General features: G+C 40.6%; 1 protein-coding gene and 18 non-coding genes across 19 annotated transcripts; 1 reads left to right on the top strand and 18 right to left on the bottom strand.

Annotated features, from left to right (window-relative positions):
- Nucleotides 1-325: 325 nt before the first annotated feature.
- Nucleotides 326-408, bottom strand: Trnal-uaa (transfer RNA leucine (anticodon UAA)). The gene has a single exon. It is a non-coding gene; the product is annotated as a tRNA-Leu (tRNA).
- A 111-nt stretch (nt 409-519) lies between these two features.
- On the bottom strand, nt 520-601 carry Trnas-gcu (transfer RNA serine (anticodon GCU)). Its single transcript has one exon. It is a non-coding gene; the product is annotated as a tRNA-Ser (tRNA).
- Nucleotides 602-1,001: 400 nt separating this feature from the next.
- Nucleotides 1,002-1,083, bottom strand: Trnas-gcu (transfer RNA serine (anticodon GCU)). The gene has a single exon. It is a non-coding gene; the product is annotated as a tRNA-Ser (tRNA).
- A 700-nt stretch (nt 1,084-1,783) lies between these two features.
- Nucleotides 1,784-1,866, bottom strand: Trnal-uaa (transfer RNA leucine (anticodon UAA)). Its single transcript has one exon. It is a non-coding gene; the product is annotated as a tRNA-Leu (tRNA).
- A 111-nt stretch (nt 1,867-1,977) lies between these two features.
- Trnas-gcu (transfer RNA serine (anticodon GCU)) lies at nt 1,978-2,059 on the bottom strand. The gene has a single exon. It is a non-coding gene; the product is annotated as a tRNA-Ser (tRNA).
- Nucleotides 2,060-2,267: 208 nt separating this feature from the next.
- Nucleotides 2,268-2,350, bottom strand: Trnal-uaa (transfer RNA leucine (anticodon UAA)). Its single transcript has one exon. It is a non-coding gene; the product is annotated as a tRNA-Leu (tRNA).
- A 594-nt stretch (nt 2,351-2,944) lies between these two features.
- Nucleotides 2,945-3,026, bottom strand: Trnas-gcu (transfer RNA serine (anticodon GCU)). Its single transcript has one exon. It is a non-coding gene; the product is annotated as a tRNA-Ser (tRNA).
- A 403-nt stretch (nt 3,027-3,429) lies between these two features.
- Nucleotides 3,430-3,511, bottom strand: Trnas-gcu (transfer RNA serine (anticodon GCU)). The gene has a single exon. It is a non-coding gene; the product is annotated as a tRNA-Ser (tRNA).
- A 400-nt stretch (nt 3,512-3,911) lies between these two features.
- On the bottom strand, nt 3,912-3,993 carry Trnas-gcu (transfer RNA serine (anticodon GCU)). Its single transcript has one exon. It is a non-coding gene; the product is annotated as a tRNA-Ser (tRNA).
- Nucleotides 3,994-4,693: 700 nt separating this feature from the next.
- On the bottom strand, nt 4,694-4,776 carry Trnal-uaa (transfer RNA leucine (anticodon UAA)). Its single transcript has one exon. It is a non-coding gene; the product is annotated as a tRNA-Leu (tRNA).
- Nucleotides 4,777-4,887: 111 nt separating this feature from the next.
- On the bottom strand, nt 4,888-4,969 carry Trnas-gcu (transfer RNA serine (anticodon GCU)). Its single transcript has one exon. It is a non-coding gene; the product is annotated as a tRNA-Ser (tRNA).
- A 400-nt stretch (nt 4,970-5,369) lies between these two features.
- Nucleotides 5,370-5,451, bottom strand: Trnas-gcu (transfer RNA serine (anticodon GCU)). Its single transcript has one exon. It is a non-coding gene; the product is annotated as a tRNA-Ser (tRNA).
- Nucleotides 5,452-6,151: 700 nt separating this feature from the next.
- Trnal-uaa (transfer RNA leucine (anticodon UAA)) lies at nt 6,152-6,234 on the bottom strand. The gene has a single exon. It is a non-coding gene; the product is annotated as a tRNA-Leu (tRNA).
- Nucleotides 6,235-6,345: 111 nt separating this feature from the next.
- On the bottom strand, nt 6,346-6,427 carry Trnas-gcu (transfer RNA serine (anticodon GCU)). Its single transcript has one exon. It is a non-coding gene; the product is annotated as a tRNA-Ser (tRNA).
- Nucleotides 6,428-6,827: 400 nt separating this feature from the next.
- Nucleotides 6,828-6,909, bottom strand: Trnas-gcu (transfer RNA serine (anticodon GCU)). Its single transcript has one exon. It is a non-coding gene; the product is annotated as a tRNA-Ser (tRNA).
- Nucleotides 6,910-7,115: 206 nt separating this feature from the next.
- Trnal-uaa (transfer RNA leucine (anticodon UAA)) lies at nt 7,116-7,198 on the bottom strand. Its single transcript has one exon. It is a non-coding gene; the product is annotated as a tRNA-Leu (tRNA).
- Nucleotides 7,199-8,081: 883 nt separating this feature from the next.
- Nucleotides 8,082-8,163, bottom strand: Trnas-gcu (transfer RNA serine (anticodon GCU)). The gene has a single exon. It is a non-coding gene; the product is annotated as a tRNA-Ser (tRNA).
- A 1,376-nt stretch (nt 8,164-9,539) lies between these two features.
- Trnas-gcu (transfer RNA serine (anticodon GCU)) lies at nt 9,540-9,621 on the bottom strand. The gene has a single exon. It is a non-coding gene; the product is annotated as a tRNA-Ser (tRNA).
- A 3,156-nt stretch (nt 9,622-12,777) lies between these two features.
- On the top strand, nt 12,778-14,961 carry LOC145208747 (tonsoku-like protein; the record flags this gene model as incomplete). Its single annotated transcript, XM_080079019.1, has 4 exons — nt 12,778-13,019; nt 13,379-13,550; nt 13,610-13,718; nt 14,819-14,961. Coding segments are annotated over exons 1-4 (651 nt in total), but the record flags the coding sequence as incomplete, so codon positions are not given.
- Between the last annotated feature and the right edge of the window lie 178 nt (nt 14,962-15,139).

The raw sequence follows: 15,139 nt of genomic DNA, 5'->3' as shown, positions 1-15,139 counted from the left end.
CAGATTAAACAACCAAAAAGAGTACCAAAGATGATACGACGAGGATGGGACTCGAACCCACGCGTGCAGAGCGCAATGGATTAGCAGTCCATCGACTTAACACTCGGCAACTTTGACCCGACGAAGGCCAATTTTCCAATTAAAGCAATGTGTTTGATGTACGAAATACTCCACTTCAAAATAAATCTTGTCATTCAGCAGAAGTTTGACAAACATCTCTGTACAAAATGAAATACAAATGTACAATTTCGTCAGTCTTTTCCACTCGAGCACACATCAGATCGATAGCACTCATGCAGAATATGCAACGAAAATAACAACAATTTACTGGGTGTGGGGTTCGAACCCACGCGGACAACTGTCCATTGGAACTTAAGTCCAACGCCTTAACCACTCGGCCAACCCAGTGGCGATGGAGGGCAATTTGATGGCCCAATGATAATACGAAATCCAATCACGAATTCCCAAAACTTAACATAGGGCAAGATTAAACAACCAAAAAAAGTACCAAAGATGATACGACGAGGATGGGATTCGAACCCACGCGTGCAGAGCACAATGGATTAGCAGTCCATCGCCTTAACCACTCGGCCACCTCGTCCAGACGAAGGCCAATTTTCCAATTAAAGCAGTGTGTTTGATGTACGAAATACTCCACTTGAAAATAAATGTTGTCATTCAGCAGAAATTTGACAAACATCTCTGTACAAAATGTAAGATAAATGTACAATTTCGTCAGTTTTCCACTCGAGCACACATCAGATCGATAGCACTCATGCAGAACATGCAACAAAAATAACAACAATTTACTGGGTGTGGTGATCGAACCAACGCGGACAACTGTCCATTGGAGCTTAAGTCCAACGCCTTAACCACTCGGCCAACCCAGTGACGATTAAGGGCAATTTGATTGCCCAATGATAATACGAAATCCAATCACGAATTCTCAAAACTTAACATAGTGCAAGATTTAAAAACCAAAAAGAGTACCAAAGATGACACGACGAGGATGGGATTCGAACCCACGCGTGCAGAGCACAATGGATTAGCAGTCCATCGCCTTAACCAATCGGCCACCTCGTCCACCTCGTCCAGACGAAGGCCAATTTTCCAATTCAAGCAGTGTGTTTGATGTACGAAATACTCCACTTGAAAATAAATGTTGTCATTCAGGAGAAATTTGACAAACATCTCTGTACAAAATGAAATACAAATGTACAATTTCGTCAGTCTTTTCCACTCGAGCACACATCAGATCGATAGCAGTCGTGCAGAATATGCAACGAAAATAACAACAGTTTGCTTGGTGTGGGGTTCGAATGCACGCGGACAACTGTCCATTGGAACTTAAGTCCAACGCCTTAACCACTCGGCCAACCCAGTGACTATCAAGGGCAATTTGATTGCCAAATGATAATACGAAATCCAATCACGAACTCTTAAAACTTAACATAGGGCCAGATTAAACAACCAAAAAGAGTACCAAAGATGATACGACGAGGATGGGACTCGAACCCACGCGTGCAGAGCGCAATGGATTAGCAGTCCATCGACTTAACACTCGGCAACTTTGACCCGACGAAGGCCGATTTTCCAATTAAAGCAATGTGTTTGATGTACGAAATACTCCACTTCAAAATAAATCTTGTCATTCAGCAGAAGTTTGACAAACATCTCTGTACAAAATGAAATACAAATGTACAATTTCGTCAGTCTTTTCCACTCGAGCACACATCAGATCGATAGCACTCATGCAGAATATGCAACGAAAATAACAACAATTTACTGGGTGTGGGGTTCGAACCCACGCGGACAACTGTCCATTGGAACTTAAGTCCAACGCCTTAACCACTCGGCCAACCCAGTGGCGATGGAGGGCAATTTGATGGCCCAATGATAATACGAAATCCAATCACGAATTCCCAAAACTTAACATAGGGCAAGATTAAACAACCAAAAAAAGTACCAAAGATGATACGACGAGGATGGGATTCGAACCCACGCGTGCAGAGCACAATGGATTAGCAGTCCATCGCCTTAACCACTCGGCCACCTCGTCCGGACGAAGGTCCATTTTCGAATTAAAGCAATGTGTTTGATGTACGAAATACTCCACTTGAAAATAAATGTTGTCATTCAGCAGAAATTTGACAAACATCTCTGTACAAAATGAAAAACAAATGTACAATTTCGTCAGTCTTTTCCACTCGAGCACACATCAGATCGATAGCAGTCGTGCAGAATATGCAACGAAAATAACAACAGTTTACTTGGTGTGGGGTTCGAACCCACGCGGACAACTGTCCATTGGAACTTAAGTCCAACGCCTTAACCACTCGGCCAACCCAGTGACGATTAAGGGCAATTTGATGGCCTAATGATAATACGAAATCCAATCACGAATTCTCAAAACTTAACATAGGGCAAGATTAAACAACCAAAAAGAGTACCAAAGATGATACGACGAGGATGGGACTCGAACCCACGCGTGCAGAGCGCAATGGATTAGCAGTGCATCGCCTTAACACTCGGCAACTTTGACCCGTCGAAGGCCAATTTTCCAATTAAAGCAATGTGTTTGATGTACGAAATACTCCACTTACAAATAAATGTTGTCATTCAGCAGAAGTTTGACAAACATCTCAGTACAAAATGAAAAACAAATGTACAATTTCGTCAGTCTTTTCCACTCGAGCACACATCAGATCGATAGCAGTGGTGCAGAATATGCAACGAAAATAACAACATTTTACTGGGTGTGGGGTTCGAACCAACGCGGACAACTGTCCATTGGAACTTAAGTCCAACGCCTTAACCACTCGGCCAACCCAGTGACGATTAAGGGAAATTTGATGGCCCAATGATAATACGAAATCCAATCACGAATTCTCAAAACTTAACATAGTGCAAGATTTAACAACCAAAAGGAGTACCAAAGATGATACGACGAGGATGGGATTCGAACCCACGCGTGCAGAGCACAATGGATTAGCAGTCCATCGCCTTAACCACTCGGCCGCCTCGTCCAGACGAAGGCCAATTTTCCAATTCAAGCAGTGTGTTTGATGTACGAAATACTCCACTTTAAAATAAATGTTGTCATTCAGCAGAAATTTGACAAACATCTCTGTACAAAATGAAATACAAATGTACAATTTCGTCAGTCTTTTCCACTCGAGCACACATCAGATCGATAGCAGTGGTGCAGAATATGCAACGAAAATAACAACAGTTTACTTGGTGTGGGGTTCTAACGCACGCGGACAACTGTCCATTGGAACTTAAGTCCAACGCCTTAACCACTCGGCCAACCCAGTGGCGATGGAGGGCAATTTGATGGCCTAATGATAATACGAAATCCAATCACGAATTCTCAAAACTTAACATAGGGCAAGAATTAAACAACCAAAAAGAGTACCAAAGATGATACGACGAGGATGGGATTCGAACCCACGCGTGCAGAGCACAATGGATTAGCAGTCCATCGCCTTAACCACTCGGCCACCTCGTCCAGACGAAGGCCAATTTTCCAATTCAAGCAGTGTGTTTGATGTACGAAATACTCCACTTGAAAATAAATGTTGTCATTCAGCAGAAATTTGACAAACATCTCTGTACAAACTGTAAGATAAATGTACAATTTCGTCAGTTTTCCACTCGAGCACACATCAGATCGATAGCACTCATGCAGAACATGCAACAAAAATAACAACAATTTACTGGGTGTGGGGTTCGAACCAACGCGGACAACTGTCCATTGGAACTTAAGTCCAACGCCTTAACCACTCGGCCAACCCAGTGAAGATTAAGGGCAATTTGATTGCCCAATGATAATACGAAATCCAATCACGAATTCTCAAAACTTAACATAGTGCAAGATTTAAAAACCAAAAAGAGTACCAAAGATGACACGACGAGGATGGGATTCGAACCCACGCGTGCAGAGCACAATGGATTAGCAGTCCATCGCCTTAACCAATCGGCCACCTCGTCCACCTCGTCCAGACGAAGGCCAATTTTCCAATTCAAGCAGTGTGTTTGATGTACGAAATACTCCACTTGAAAATAAATGTTGTCATTCAGGAGAAATTTGACAAACATCTCTGTACAAAATGAAATACAAATGTACAATTTCGTCAGTCTTTTCCACTCGAGCACACATCAGATCGATAGCAGTCGTGCAGAATATGCAACGAAAATAACAACAGTTTGCTTGGTGTGGGGTTCGAATGCACGCGGACAACTGTCCATTGGAACTTAAGTCCAACGCCTTAACCACTCGGCCAACCCAGTGACTATCAAGGGCAATTTGATTGCCAAATGATAATACGAAATCCAATCACGAACTCTTAAAACTTAACATAGGGCCAGATTAAACAACCAAAAAGAGTACCAAAGATGATACGACGAGGATGGGACTCGAACCCACGCGTGCAGAGCGCAATGGATTAGCAGTCCATCGACTTAACACTCGGCAACTTTGACCCGACGAAGGCCAATTTTCCAATTAAAGCAATGTGTTTGATGTACGAAATACTCCACTTCAAAATAAATCTTGTCATTCAGCAGAAGTTTGACAAACATCTCTGTACAAAATGAAATACAAATGTACAATTTCGTCAGTCTTTTCCACTCGAGCACACATCAGATCGATAGCACTCATGCAGAATATGCAACGAAAATAACAACAATTTACTGGGTGTGGGGTTCGAACCCACGCGGACAACTGTCCATTGGAACTTAAGTCCAACGCCTTAACCACTCGGCCAACCCAGTGGCGATGGAGGGCAATTTGATGGCCCAATGATAATACGAAATCCAATCACGAATTCCCAAAACTTAACATAGGGCAAGATTAAACAACCAAAAAAAGTACCAAAGATGATACGACGAGGATGGGATTCGAACCCACGCGTGCAGAGCACAATGGATTAGCAGTCCATCGCCTTAACCACTCGGCCACCTCGTCCAGACGAAGGCCAATTTTCCAATTAAAGCAGTGTGTTTGATGTACGAAATACTCCACTTGAAAATAAATGTTGTCATTCAGCAGAAATTTGACAAACATCTCTGTACAAAATGTAAGATAAATGTACAATTTCGTCAGTTTTCCACTCGAGCACACATCAGATCGATAGCACTCATGCAGAACATGCAACAAAAATAACAACAATTTACTGGGTGTGGTGATCGAACCAACGCGGACAACTGTCCATTGGAGCTTAAGTCCAACGCCTTAACCACTCGGCCAACCCAGTGACGATTAAGGGCAATTTGATTGCCCAATGATAATACGAAATCCAATCACGAATTCTCAAAACTTAACATAGTGCAAGATTTAAAAACCAAAAAGAGTACCAAAGATGACACGACGAGGATGGGATTCGAACCCACGCGTGCAGAGCACAATGGATTAGCAGTCCATCGCCTTAACCAATCGGCCACCTCGTCCACCTCGTCCAGACGAAGGCCAATTTTCCAATTCAAGCAGTGTGTTTGATGTACGAAATACTCCACTTGAAAATAAATGTTGTCATTCAGGAGAAATTTGACAAACATCTCTGTACAAAATGAAATACAAATGTACAATTTCGTCAGTCTTTTCCACTCGAGCACACATCAGATCGATAGCAGTCGTGCAGAATATGCAACGAAAATAACAACAGTTTGCTTGGTGTGGGGTTCGAATGCACGCGGACAACTGTCCATTGGAACTTAAGTCCAACGCCTTAACCACTCGGCCAACCCAGTGACTATCAAGGGCAATTTGATTGCCAAATGATAATACGAAATCCAATCACGAACTCTTAAAACTTAACATAGGGCCAGATTAAACAACCAAAAAGAGTACCAAAGATGATACGACGAGGATGGGACTCGAACCCACGCGTGCAGAGCGCAATGGATTAGCAGTCCATCGACTTAACACTCGGCAACTTTGACCCGACGAAGGCCGATTTTCCAATTAAAGCAATGTGTTTGATGTACGAAATACTCCACTTCAAAATAAATCTTGTCATTCAGCAGAAGTTTGACAAACATCTCTGTACAAAATGAAATACAAATGTACAATTTCGTCAGTCTTTTCCACTCGAGCACACATCAGATCGATAGCACTCATGCAGAATATGCAACGAAAATAACAACAATTTACTGGGTGTGGGGTTCGAACCCACGCGGACAACTGTCCATTGGAACTTAAGTCCAACGCCTTAACCACTCGGCCAACCCAGTGGCGATGGAGGGCAATTTGATGGCCCAATGATAATACGAAATCCAATCACGAATTCCCAAAACTTAACATAGGGCAAGATTAAACAACCAAAAAAAGTACCAAAGATGATACGACGAGGATGGGATTCGAACCCACGCGTGCAGAGCACAATGGATTAGCAGTCCATCGCCTTAACCACTCGGCCACCTTGTCCGGACGAAGGTCCATTTTCGAATTAAAGCAATGTGTTTGATGTACGAAATACTCCACTTGAAAATAAATGTTGTCATTCAGCAGAAATTTGACAAACATCTCTGTACAAAATGTAAGATAAATGTACAATTTCGTCGGTTTTCCACTCGAGCACACATGAGATCGATGGCACTCATGCAGAACATGCAACAAAAATAGCAACAATTTACTGGGTGTGGGGTTCGAACGCAGGCGGACAACCGTCCATTGGAACTTAAGTCAAACGCCTTATCCACTCGGCCAACCCAGTGACGATCAAGGGCAATTTGATTGCCAAATGATAATACGAAATCCAATCACGAACTCTTACAACTTAACATAGGGCCAGATTAAACAACCAAAAAGAGTACCAAAGATGATACGACGAGGATGGGATTCGAACCCACGCGTGCAGAGCACAATGGATTAGCAGTCCATCGCCTTAACCACTCGGCCACCTCGTCCGGACGAAGGTCCATTTTCCAATTAAAGCAATGTGTTTGATGTACGAAATACTCCACTTGAAAATAAATGTTGTCATTCAGCAGAAATTTGACAAACATCTCAGTACAAAATGTAAGATAAATGTACAATTTCGTCGGTTTTCCACTGGAGGAAACATGAGATCGATGGCACTCATGCAGAACATGCAACAAAAATAACAACTATTTACTGGGTGTGGGGTTCGAACCCACGCGGACAACTGTCCATTGGAACTTAAGTCCAACGCCTTAACCACTCGGCCAACCCAGTGACGATCAAGCGCAATTTGATTGCCAAATGATAATGCGAAATCCAATCACGAACTCTTAAAACTTAACATAGGGCCAGATTAAACAACCAAAAAGAGTACCAAAGATGATACGACGAGGATGGGACTCGAACCCACGCGTGCAGAGCACAATGGGTTAGCAGTCCATCGCCTTAACACTCGGCAACTTTGACCCGACGAAGGCCAATTTTCCAATTAAAGTAATGTGTTTGATGTACGAAATACTCCACTTACAAATAAATGTTGTCATTCAGCAGAAGTTTGACAAACATCTCAGTACATAATCAAATACAAATGTACAATTTCGTCAGTCTTTTCCACTCGAGCACACATCAGATCGATAGCAGTGGTGCAGAATATGCAACGAAAATAACAACATTTTACTGGGTGTGGGGTTCGAACCTACGCGGACAACTGTCCATTGGAACTTAAGTCCATCCCCTTAACCACTCGGCCACCTCGTCCAGACGAAGGCCAATTTTCCAATTCAAGCAGTGTGTTTGATGTACGAAATACTCCACTTGAAAATAAATGTTGTCATTCAGCAGAAATTTGACAAACATCTCTGTACAAAATGTAAGATAAATGTACAATTTCGTCAGTTTTCCACTCGAGCACACACCAGATCGATAGCACTCATGCAGAACATGCAACAAAAATAACAACAATTTACTTGGTGTGGGGTTCGAACCCTCGCGGACAACTGTCCATTGGAACTTAAGTCCAACGCCTTAACCAGTCGGCCAACCCAGTGACGATTAAGGCCAATTTGATTGCCCAATGATAATACGAAATCCAATCACGAATTCTCAAAACTTAACATAGTGCAAGATTTAACAACCAAAAAGAGTACCAAAGATGATACGACGAGGATGGGATTCGAACCCATGCGTGCAGAGCACAATGGATTAGCAGTCCATCGCCTTAACCACTCGGCCACCTCGTCCTGACGAAAGGCATTTTTCCAATTAAGGCAAAGTATTGATGTACGAAATACTCCACTTCAAAATAAATGTTGTCATGCTGCAGAAATTTGACAAACATCTCAGTACAAAATGTAAGATAAATGTCCATTTACGTCAGAGTATTCGTCTCGATCACACAGCTGATCGATAGCACTCACGCAGAATATGCAACGAAAATAACAACAATTTACTGGGTGTGTGGTTCGAACCCACGCGGACAACTGTCCATTGGAACTTAAGTCCAACGCCTTAACCATTCGGCCAACCCAGTGACGATTAAGGGAAATTTGATGACCCAATGATAATACGAAATCCAATTATAATCTCTCAAAAGTTGACAAAGACAATTGGAAACAGATTAATTAAATTAAAAGAGAACAAACAACGATAGGAGCAGGATGGGAATCGAACCCACGCGTGCAGAGCACAATGGATTAGCAGTCCATCGCCTTAACCTGTCGGCCACCTCGTCCGGACGAAGGCCAATGTTCCAATTAAAGCAATGTGTGTGATGTTCGAAATACTCCACTTCAAAATAAATGTTGTCATTCAGCAGAAATTTGACAAACATCTCTGTACAAAATGTAAATCAAATGTGCAATTTCGTTAGTCTTTCCACTCGAGTACACATCATGTCGATGGCACTCGTGCAGAATATGCAACAAAAGTAACAACAATTTACTGGGTGTGGGGTTCGAACCCACGCGGACAAATGTCCAATGGAACTTAAGTCCAACGCCTTAACCATTCGGCCCACCCAGTGACGATGAAGGGAAATTTGATGGCCCAATTATAATACGAAATCCAATCACGAATTCTCAAAACTCGACCTTTGGAGAGATTAAACAACCAAAAAGAGTACCAAAAATGATGCGACGAGGATGGGATTCGAAACCACGCGTGCAGAGCACAATGGTTTAGCAGTGCATCGCCTTAACCACTCGGCCGCGTCGTCCGGACGAAAGCCAATTTTCCAATTAAAGCAATGTGTTTGACGTACGAAATACTCCTCTTAAAAAAATGTTGTCATTCAGCAGAAATTTGACAAACATCTCAGTACTAAATGAAAGATAAATGTACAATTTCGTCAGTCTTTCCACTCGAGCACAGATCAGATCGATAGCACTCATGCAGAATATGCAACGAAACTAACAACAATTTACTGGGTGTGGGGTTATAACCCACGCAGACAACTGTCCACTGGAACTTAAGTCCAACGCCTTAACCACTCGGCCCATCCAGTGACGATGGAGGGCAATTTGATGGCCCAATGATTATACGAAATCCAATCATAAACTCTCAAAAATTGACAAAGACAATTGGAAGAGATTAAATTAAAAGAGTACCAAAGATGATACGACGAGGATGGGATTCGAACCCACGCGTGCAGAGCACAATGGATTAGCAGTCCATCGCCTTAACCACTCGGCCACCTCGTCCGGACGAAAGCCAATTTTCCAATTAAAGCAATGTGTTTGATGTACGAAATACTCCACTTCAAAATATATGTTGTCATTCAGCAGAAATTTGACAAACATCTCAGTACAAAATGTAAGACAAAGGTACAATTTCGTTGGTTTTTCTACTCGAGCACACATCATGTCGACAGCACTCGTGCAGAATACGCAACGAAAATAACAACAATTTACTGGGTGTGGGGTTCGAACCCACGCGGACAACTGTCCATTGGAACTTAATTTCAACGCCTTAACCACTAGGCCAACCCAGTGACGATCGAGGGCAATTTGATGGCCCAATGATAATACGAAATCCAATCACGAATTCGTAAACTTAACATAGGGCGAGATTAAACAACCAAAACGAGTACCAAAGATGATACGACGCAGATGGGATTCCAACCCACGCGTGCAGAGCACAATGGATTAGCAGTCCATCGCCTTAACCACTCGGCCACCTTGACCGGAAGAAAGTCAGTTTTCCAATTAAAGCAATGTGTTTGATGTACGAAATATTCCCTTCAAAATGAATCATGGCAGAAATTTGGTAAACATCTCAGTACAAAATGTAAGACAAATGTACAATTTCGTCAGTCTTTCCACTCGAGCACACATCAGATCGATAACACTCATGCAGAATATGCAACAAAAATAACGACAATTTACTGGGTGTGGCGTTTGAACTCTCGCGGACAACTGTTCCTTGGAACTTAAGTCCAACGCTTTAACCACTCGGCCAACCCAGTGACGATCAAGGGCAATTTGATGGCCCAATGATAAAACGAAATCCAATCAAGAATTCTCAAAACTTAACATAGGGCGAGATTAAACAACCAAAAAGAGTAACAATGATGATACGAGGAGGATGGGACTCGAACCCACGTGTTCAGAGCACAATGGATTAGCAGTCCATTGCCTTAACCACATGGCCACCTCGTCCGTGCGAAAGCCAATTATCCAATTGAAGCAATGTGTTTGATGTACGAAATACTCCACTTGAAAATAAATGTTGTCATTCAGCAGAAATTTGACACACATCTCAGTACAAAGAAATGATTAGCAAGCATCTTCGCCAGATATATTCCATGTGACCACACATAATATAAATAGCACTCATGCAGATCAATTAGCCAAAACTTTTATGGGTGTGGGGTTCGAACCCACGCGGACAACTGTCCATTGGAACTTATCTCAAACGCATTTAACATTCGGCAAACTCAGTGATGATGAAGGGCAATTTAATGACCAACTGATAATACGAAATCCAAAGATCAAATTTCAAAATTTGACACAGTCAATTTGAGCTAGATCAATAAAACTATAACAGTTCAAACGTTGACACGGCGAGGATGGGATTCGAAACGACGCGTGCAGGGCACAATCTTCCGCGTGAGTTCAAATAACCCCACACCCATCAAAGGCATTTTCGTCAAATGTTATTCATCTTATCATCGGGTTGCAATTGGTGACAAACATTTACTGCACGGGAATTGTTAGTTCAACACTTTTGCGCTCTTTCCAACTTACTTGTCGTGCTTCTATGCTTTTGTATTGGAGTATCAACAACTTGATCACAGTTGTTCTTGACACACAATGCCAATTATTCTACCTGGCCTTTTAAATTTCTCTCGTTCCTATCCTTTGGCTCATATTCTGTTTTTGAATTAGTTATTTAGTTGTATTTGAATTCTTTGTTATTAACTTTTTTATTGCAAGGGTGTTTTGATCGACAACTGGGTTTTGAGAACAAATACAAAACATTGATTGATAAATAGACAGGGGAATGTTTTTTTTCTTACTAAATGTTTAAAAACTACATCAAAAGATTTTTACACTGATGAAAAATAAGTCACAAAATTTTCAGATAAACAGGTATTTGTATTGGCTTTTGAATTATAGCACATATTGCATTATTTTGTAGGATATGTCAAAACTAGCAAAAAATAAGGGTTTTTAATGTGAAATCTCAAATTTAATGTGGAGTCTAATGCTAAAAAGGCCAGTTTAAATTACTGCAGGTCTTTAACACATGTGGTATTATATGTGTAGTGTTATCCAAAGTCTAATCCAATTTACGACAAGGCCCACCTGTTTGTAAAAATCAGACAACTTATGTATGTGTTTTCCTTATATCCACTGTGTTAATATGGGGACAAAAGGGCATCTATGAGGCTCTATCTCAGTGATTCTCAAACGCGGCTCTCAACTACTGATTTTGCGGCTCCCACCAAACCGCAGAAAACCACCAAAGATTGCTATTTCAGCTTTCAAAGTAACAGTCTTTAGTGATTTTCTCAAGTTTTCGTTTTTTGTGGCTCCCTACACATTTACAAAACTACCATTTGGCCCCGACAATTAAAAAGTTTGCGAACCACTGCTCTGTCGTGTAACAATACGTTGGACAACTTGTGTTTTATGCATAGGCGTAGAGTTTTAAAAAATACCGGGTGTGCGCCATTTGATCCAAAAACGATGCCTATGCCATGTACAGTATCTGTACCTGTATAAGACCAAATAACGACACCTTTTACATGCTTTAGAATTTAGTTTCTATCACATTAATTTGCAAATACTCACTCGGCGCAATTTCTTTGTGATGTAACGAGAGGACGATTTGCCGAATGAGCAATTTTAACAACCATTAAGTTTAAAGTAACGTGTTACGGTGGGAAATAAAAGTAAAGCAATTCACGTTTTAAATATAGCCGACTATGTATTGTTGACGCTTAAACTTAGGTCACCTTGGATCAAGTTTAGGCCGTTGCAGAGCTTTGCAAACGGACATTAAACTCGGCTTAGGAATCAATATATTAACTATTTTTTTATTGCAGAGAGTTATTGCGACAAATAATACTAAACGTTAGTCTATAAGTTATGTTTATGTTGCATTAAAATGCCTATTTATTGTTTTATACGACGTTTGTAGGATCAATGGCGTGAATGCAAGCGCTTTTGTTTAGCTGGAAACAAGTTTTAATTAACCGACGTACCTTGAACAAAGGTGCGATTTTGACGTGATAAAAAGGTTAAGGCCGGGGGTGCGCGGCATCCCCGCACCCCCGTACTCTACGCCAGTGGTTTTATGTACACTTTAATGTGACCATCACAATGGTGAAAGGCGTGGCTTATTGAGATGACAGTTTTCATTTTGTTATGTTGTTTAGGTCAATCGATCTTCTTACAGAAAGTTTACAGCTTACAACTGAGCTGACAGATGATGATAAAGTTCCTTCTAAGGAGCTGAACGAGATGCGAATTCGCAGTTTTATTAATCTCGGACTTTGTCATCACCAACTTTCACTTGCTGTTACTGGGGAAGAAAAGGCGACTGTATCAGCAAGAAGTGCAGAGTACTTTCAGAAAGCTATTCTACTTGCCCAGTAAGCCCTCTTTTATACAGCGGCATATGTTATATGCCATGTTGTTTTTCTTTTTGCTTAAGTCCACCCTCCTAAAAACACTTTATTAACAGATCAGTGTTATTGTTTGTTTTTTTGCAGACACAAATTTTGATAAAGACACCTACATATGTGGATATAAACACCGGTTTTTGTTTTATTAGTTTCTGATGTTTTTTGTTCATTAGTTTTCTGATGTACTGAATGACAGGCATTGTGCATGCTGTGCACCTAATTTTACAAAAATGCATACTTACAAGCACTATATTTTTCTGTTAGCTTGAAATCCCTTGTGTAAAATGTGTTTTCGTGTAACAATTTGTAAAAAAATGTTTTTGCAGAAAATGCAATGCCAGTGAGGAACTATATTTGGTAAACAGAATAGTTTGTGACGTAAACTTGGATCAAAAACAAGTCAGTGCAGCACTGCAAAAAGCTGAGTCTGCATTGCGGATTGCAAAGTCATCCGGCATCAAGCAGAAAGTGTTTGAATCACTAAACCTTTGTGCCCAGGTAAATTTGTTAGGTTTTTTATGTTTTGTTTGCAAAAATTGGCTTCTTTTTTGGCTCAGATTTACTTACTGTTGGAAAATGTAGATGGCGCAAAAAAGTGTTTGAAGAAGTCATACAAAATAAAAACTATGTCGGGAATAAATATTGTGGAAGAAAAATTGAAAGCTGGTAAATATACTAAGTCTTGTTTACCTAAAAGTGTCAACACTCATTTTTGACAACCCCCACTCTTTCACTTAATGCAGGTGGTTAGATTCTAGTGCCATTGGACTTATTCCACCAGTGTCTACCCCCAGTTGTGTTATACTCACACTGCCCCTCACTCTCTAGTAAGCTGTCGCCTAATATTGTTTCAAAATACGATGTAGATTCAGTCCGTTTAGTCCAGGGGTGGGGAACCTTTTTGTTCATAAAGGCCACTCAACGTTTGATCTACACTTGTGTAGGCCGCATAGACTATTTCCTAGGCCTAGGACAGTGGTGTTCAAACTTTTTGAATTACGGAATGGTAGTTGTGTAATTTTCTCTTGCGGAGTCGTTGGAATTACGGTCCAATCTGAATAAACTTGCCACTACATTTCCACCTTCACTACAATATTCAGGATTTATTTCACTTGTAGATGCGCTTGTTTATGTATATCAGTGATCTAAGGGAAGCCTGTGACATCACAGACAAGTCTCAGACATTAGATTATGCGCAAACAATTGCTTTGTTTGTTACACAAGTAAGATTGTCATGAGATCTTGTCTTACAGAAATCGCTTTGTGAACCAATCTAAGGCAAACACCGCTGCTCTAGAACTTATCAAATAGTAATGGGAGACAAAAAATCCCTACAAATTACATTTTCGTTGATTATTTTCGATGGGTGCAGCGTGTAATATCAAGATCCTAATTGTGTAGCTATGAGTTCTTAATCAAGCAAAATAAACTTAGCTCAAACTGCTTTGTTTGACCACCAAGTTTTTATCTTTTAACACCAAACTAATGTTGGTACAATGTCATCATTTGTGTATTACCTAAAATAGATTAATCACCCAAATCTATAATACCTAAATGTTACTTTTTTAACTACTTCGAAAGGAATATATTTTTATGTAAGTTATGGATGAAAGACTTTGCATAAAAGTTATATAGAAGATATTTGAACCATATTTTATTGATAAACAGCAATTTATAGTTAGCCAGTAAGCAGCACATGGTAAAAGTAACCAAGCTTCGTTATGTTAGCATGAACCTCTACTTAAAATTACTGTTTGTTTTTTTAGTTTTGAAGATGTGTAAACTGCAAGAGGAGCTTTCATGTGAAGACATAGAAGTCGACCGACTATTTAAACTTCATGAACTAATGGCTGATTTGTTTTGCAAAGTTGATTGCTATTTGCCTGCTGTAAAACACTACAAGAAACAGGTACACTTTGCCAATTTAAAAATAAGCTCAATGAAAAATATCACAGCATAGTCTCTTTGGAGTAGTGATTAGCTTTTTTTAACATGCATATTATTTGAAGATTTAGTATAGTGTTTGTGTAGCACCCATATCTAAATAGATCTTTGCTTACCATTTTTATTCAGAAAATAGGCTAACT

Source organism: Phallusia mammillata, unplaced genomic scaffold (assembly GCF_965637545.1).
Source record: "Phallusia mammillata unplaced genomic scaffold, kaPhaMamm4.hap1.1 HAP1_SCAFFOLD_348, whole genome shotgun sequence".
Classification (NCBI taxonomy): Eukaryota; Metazoa; Chordata; class Ascidiacea; order Phlebobranchia; family Ascidiidae; genus Phallusia; species Phallusia mammillata.
Note: the sequence above shows the minus strand (reverse complement) of the source record. Positions and strands in the feature narration are given on the sequence as shown.